The sequence below is a fragment of the Taudactylus pleione genome, unplaced genomic scaffold (assembly GCF_031769625.1).
Source record: "Taudactylus pleione unplaced genomic scaffold, aTauple2 ptg001086l, whole genome shotgun sequence".
Classification (NCBI taxonomy): domain Eukaryota; kingdom Metazoa; phylum Chordata; class Amphibia; order Anura; family Myobatrachidae; genus Taudactylus; species Taudactylus pleione.
This window is the reverse complement of record NW_028285487.1, coordinates 332,365-338,364: the sequence shown is the minus strand read 5'-3', so window position 1 is coordinate 338,364 and position 6,000 is coordinate 332,365. Positions and strand designations below refer to the sequence as shown.

General features: G+C 46.2%; 1 protein-coding gene across 1 annotated transcript in view; it reads left to right on the top strand.

Moving 5' to 3' along the window:
- The first annotated feature begins 3,265 nt into the window (after positions 1-3,265).
- The window catches only part of LOC148453791 (interleukin-10 receptor subunit beta-like), a 42,635-nt gene continuing 39,900 nt past the window's right edge, over positions 3,266-6,000 (top strand). Inside the window, exon 1 of the mRNA XM_088461675.1 lies at positions 3,266-3,470. Coding sequence (XP_088317801.1) covers positions 3,404-3,470 — 67 coding nt within the window. The 5' untranslated portion in view covers positions 3,266-3,403. The remainder of the gene's footprint in view (positions 3,471-6,000) is intronic.

Here is a 6,000-nt window from a genome sequence, read left to right as displayed (position 1 = left end):
GGTCTGAATCAGACTCTAAGTTTGGAACAGTTCTTCCCTGTCCAGTTCTGATTCCAATGTACAAATCCAGTGGCAAATGCAGGAGCGAGTGTGGCCTGTCCATGAAGAAGGCAGAATTAGTACTCAACCAGTTTTATTATGCGTCATACAAAGTGTATTGTGTATTATAATTCCAGCACATACAGGACCAGAGATCACAGTAAGCCATTTATGTGGCAGTAGGGCCATCCTGCCTGAGCTGAATATTTATGTTAGATGTGGGCACCATTCCAGAGTATTGGAGCAAGTTCGGGAGCCTGGAGGAGCAGCAGAAGAACCTAGCACTGCCCTGGACATATATGTACATATTGGGCTCTATAGCAGTGCATCCCTAATAGTGCATGTTTTCCAGATCTCCTAGTTGGTGCACAGGTTATTTATTACTGCTTGATACATGTTAAAAGATCCACAGGTGGTGCTAATTATTTCATTTGTGATACTGAGAAGAACATGCAACACTATAAAAATTCTATTATATTACTTTTTCTACTGTGGTCATGTGTGTGCTGGGGAGGGGGGTTTCCAGGCAGACGGAAACCCCCCATGCGTTTGCCTATGAAATCGTTTTTCCTTCCAGGAAGTTCTCAGATAAGGCACGATATAGCAGCCGATCCGACGTATAGGTATGATTTAGCTGCTATATCGTACCATGTATGGGCATGATATCGGACAGAGCGCGCTCCTGTTGGTGAGTACATCGCACCTCCAGATCTATCTGCAGGTTCAGTTGATCTGGGGATGCAATGTACGATCACATGCAGCGCTATGCGGGTGGGGGAGGGGGGTGCTGGCATATCGGGCGGTCGGCCACCCGATCGCACCCTGCGAGGGGACCGCCCGATATGTCGTCCGTCGGATCCCCCACCGCTTCGCAAGGTGCATATCGTATCGTGTATGGTATGTTACAGTGCGATAAAATCGTTCTTTGTTGTGAAGCATTTTTTCTTTACAAGCAAAGGTGTAGTGCCGCATACAAATACAAACTAGATGATGTGTGTATGCTATGCGGCGATATCATCTGCGGCGGGACCTGGCAGGAGTGCTGACATTGGGAAGTGTATACACACTGGATGGTATGAACGACATGAACGTAACGATATCGTTATCACTCATAAAAATCGTCTAGTGTGCATGCCCCATAAGACTTATCAGGTATAAAGGTTTACTTTCTCTCCCACCCAGTGGCAAATGCAGGATTTCTAGAGGGGGGTTTCCAAATGCTTGATTTTAGAGTGAGTGTGGCCTGTCCACGAAAAGGGCATAATTAGAACTTATCCAGCTTTAATATGTTACATACAAAGTGTATTGTGTATAATTATCCCAGCATATACAGGACCAGCAATCACAGTAAGCCATTACATGCGGCAGTAGGGCCATCCTGTCTGAGCTGAATGTTTTTATGTCAGATGTGGGCACAATTCCAGAGCATTGGAGCAAGTTTGGGAGTCTGGGGGAGCGGCCGAAGAACCTAGCACTGCCCTGGACATATATGTACATATCGGTCTCCTTATGTACTGGATAGTGTATTATTATACAGTATTAATAATTAGCCCTATAGATGGTCTGTAGCAGTGCACCCCTAACATTGCATGTTTTCCACATCTTCTAGTTGGTGCACAGGTATATTTATTACTGGCTGACACATTTTAAAACATCCACAGGTGGTGCTAATTATTTCATTTGTGATACTGAGAACAACATGCAGCACTAGTAACATTCTATTATACTACTATTTCTATTGTGGTCATAGTGTTGTCTGGGGAGTGGGGGTTTCCAGGCAGACGGAAACCCCCCCTGCGTTTGCTTATGCCACCATCACACTCTGGGGTTGGATTGCCACCAGCGCGCTTCCGAAAAATCTTAGTTAACTGCGGGCGTGGACGTGACACCAGTGTGCACGTGAAGCGCGCCCCCGAGCTGCGCTGTACACAGGTAGAGGAGGTGAAAATTCTTTCACTCTCCTGTGTCTCAGCATTTTCAGGAGGCTTGCTGCCTATCCCACATGCTGTTGCTAGGTGGCAATCCTTTTCCCTATAACAAATCCATAGATTCCTGCAAACTGGTGTTTTCTCAGTGGTTTTACAGCTTCTCCAAAATGGAAGTCTGTGCAGACATCAGATATTTATCCAGTGGAGACTGCTTTCTGTTAATAAAAGCTTGTGCGATAGACAAGTTGAGTTAACAGTCGATTCCATTAAGCACAAGGTGGGTAAATTGCAACGGCACCTAATCTCGCCCTCTCTCACCCCGAACTGGTGGATTTTTGTACACAGCCCTACTGGGTTGCAAACAACATCAGTGAGTCCAGAGCTACTGTAAGTGCGGCACATTGCCGCACTCACACACACGAACAGTCTAACTGGATCAGTGCCTTGGTCGCTTGTACACTTAACATAGGGCGGTATTCAATTGTTATAGTGCGCCCGATCTCCTGTCTAAAGTGATGGGAGATAGCGGGGTGCTATTCAATTGTTGCTGTTTTTCGCGCTGATCGTGCCCAAAGTGGTTGGGATTAGCAGCGTAAAACAGCTACCCCAGACCAAAGTGCTGGGCGCGCTTGCGAAAAGTGCTGTTTGGGCGCCCAAACAAGTAACTTTTCGCCCATTTCAGCTCGCACCCCCCCCCCCCCAATTGAATACCGCCCATAGAGTCATTTGAGGATTATGTGCTGCAAAAATTACATCTTGCAGAGTTATTTTTCCAAAACTTGAACATGCAAAAGGAAGCCATGACATCTGGCGTCAGCACTAGGCTGATATACAATACAGGACATGCACAAATGGGCGGAGGAGTGAGATTTCTGCCCCCCCCCCCCCCCCACTACAGCAATTGACATTTACATACATTCATAGCTTCCTGCTTCTCGACGTAAAACGGCGAAGCAGGAGATGCAATAGCAGCATGGTTTAAAATGTTTAATACATATGCCCCCAAAGTTACTTTGGCTGTGCCCAGGTGTTGCCCCCGACATTATAGAGCAGCCCAAATAATCCATTGGTGTGAACGTGTGCAATAATTCCAGGAGTGTTACAGATCTGCAACACTCCTGGAATTATTGCACACGTTCACACCAATGGATTATTTATTTTATTAGTAAACTAAAGCAAAAAGTTTTGCAGCAACTGTGTTGGATTATAGGAGCCATGTCCTCTCCCAGAATAGTGCTGCAGGGCAGGGAGAATGGTGATGAGTCAGAGTCAGACATACGGGAAGGGGATACCCTGGCTGGGTTACAGGCTACAGCAAAGGAGGGGCCAAAAGGGAAGCAGGAAGAAATGTTATGGCCAGGCACACACTAGGCCCCCTGGCAGCCTTCCACAGTGCCGGGCTCTAGTAGAAGACACACGCAGCAGCAGGAGAAGAGATGCGGCTTATGACCCTGCTCCCTGTGCTGCTCACCCTGCTGCACCCTGCCTCCACCTCTCCCCATGGTGAGTGCTTCCCCCGGACCACTACAGGGCCTGTCTCCCTGCACCACTGCAGATTGGCTCTGTATGTGTATATATATATATATATATATATATATATATATATATATATATTTATAGTTTGGGCAGTGGATGTTATATATGACAGCAGTGTGCTATTAGCATTTCTACAGAGCAGTATACTACATTTCCCAAGACGTTGTGTTTCACTCCTGTTGTTGTGGTGGTACTACAACTCCCAGTGTGTCCTGCCAGTCTCTCCTGTGAGGTATGTAGTCCTACAAAAACAGCTGGAGACTCCTGTCACAGTTCTTTGTGAGTTTGCAGCGACTTGTGGTGTTTGTGGCTTTTCTTAGTAACCTTGTGGGTGAGCTGGAGGTGTGATCTGAAAGTCTTCAGAGGTGTCAGCGTACTACCAAAGGGCCTGGTTCAGGGATATATGCAATGTTTAATCAGCTCTAGCGATTTTTTTTTTTTGTGCCATTGCGAAAGTGTATAGGCCGCACTGCGTGTGGGCAGCGATTACACTACATTTATGAATGTCGCAAAGTGAGTGACAGGCTGTCAGCATTTGGGTTTGGTGGCGGAGGGAGTGGTCAGAAAAACGCGGGCTTGCTTCTCCGTATGAACGCCGTTACATGGGCGTACATAAATTAGTCACTGCGGTTGCATACTCAGCAATGAGAGGCCTCTGTGTGTCAGGAGAGATGCAGAGTCTGCGGCAGGTCAGACCTGACGCAAGGGCAAGATGGCCGCTCGATGTGCGTCAATGTTATCGATATTTACGCTGGTATGCATCGTCGTAAGAAGGCAGCAGTGGGCGTCTCTATGCTCGGGTAATCTTTGCAACCCTCATTACCGACCCACCTCTAAAACGGGCCCAAGGTCAGGAGCATTGGTGGTAACTCTATAATGATGACAGGGTGCCATTTGCTGGAAACCTTGGCTCATTCAATATTATAAATAAAACGTGGACAAATGTGGGGTCTTTTTCAGACAGCTACGAAAAGACTTACCGTATTTTCTATTGTCACTATATAGTGAAACACTTTACGGGGCTATTTAACAAAAACTAAATACTGGCCGGCAGCATGGAGCACAGAGTTACCCCATAACCGGCCAGTCGGAGGCTCTTTGAACATGCTTACTCCTGCGTTCTAAGCCTGGACCCCACTCTCCAGCTTCCAGGTGCAGATTCAATAAAGAAAAATCTTAAAATATACAAAAATATATATATATATTATTTATAGTGGGTTTTTTTCTATTTCTTGGTATCATTTTCACAGGATTTTGGTTTTAACACCTTCTGATAAATAGACTTGTCTTTCTGTCCCCTGGACACTAAAAACTCTATTCTAGCTCAGTAAGCCTTGTAATAATTGTATGCACTGTATATAAACTGTGTCATTGTATACACACTATAAGTATCATTGTATGGGTGTAGTAGGTACTACAAATCCCGACAGCTGCAGCCCGGCAAGGGTGAAAACCCTGATCATCCAAAGGTAAGTATCACTAACCTAATTCTACACCCTAACCCTTAGGGGTGCCTAACCCTACCCTTCCCCCCCCCCCCCAAGTGCCTAAATCTAACCCCCCCTTCCCTTCCACTTAAACCTAAGACTCCCAGGGGGTGCCTAACCCCCTTTCCCCTAGCCTAACCCTCCCGGGGGGTGCCTAGCCCTAAGTCCCCCTGGGAGCCCTAAAACCTAACCCTCCCCTCGCCACTGTCCGCACCCGGCTCACCTTCGTTCGGTATGCCGGGCGTCGGTCTTCCAGCATATGGATAATGACAGGCGTTGAGTTTTCGACGCCTGTCATTAGTACCACGCCGGGATTAGAGAGTTGGGAAGCTGGCGGTCAGTATTTAGACTGTCGGCTTCCTGACTACATCCCTGATTGTATACACACTATAAAAACAGCAGGTAAATGAGTGGTTCTATTTACAGAATCTATATTTTATTTATTTATTAACAGTTTCTTATATAGTGCAGCACAGACGGTGTAATGGTTAGCATTACTGCCTCACAGCACCAATCCCACCACGGCCCTACCTGTGTGGAGTTTGTATATTCTCCCTGTGCTTGCGTGGGTTTCCTTCGGGTACTCCGGTTTCCTCCCACACTCCAAAAATATACTGGTAGGTTAATTTGCTCCCCATTTATAGAACAAAACGGGGTACTAACAGACAGACATAGAGGTAAGCCTGTTTTGTTCTATAAATGTTTCCAATTGTAAAGTGCAACAGAATATTTATTTATTACCAGTTATTTATATAGCGCACACATATTCCGCAGCGCTTTATAGAGAATATCTTACCATTCACATCTGTCCCTGCCCCAGTGGAGATTACAATCTATATTCCCTATCACATACTTACACATTTTGTGGGGAGCCAATTAACCTACCAGTATATTTTTGTCAAACTGTATGGGGGTTATTGACACTATGGGGGCGATTCAATTCAGTGCAATGTTGAATAGCGCCGGGAATGAGTTCCCAGAGCCATTGAATTGTCCCCATCGTGCCCTGC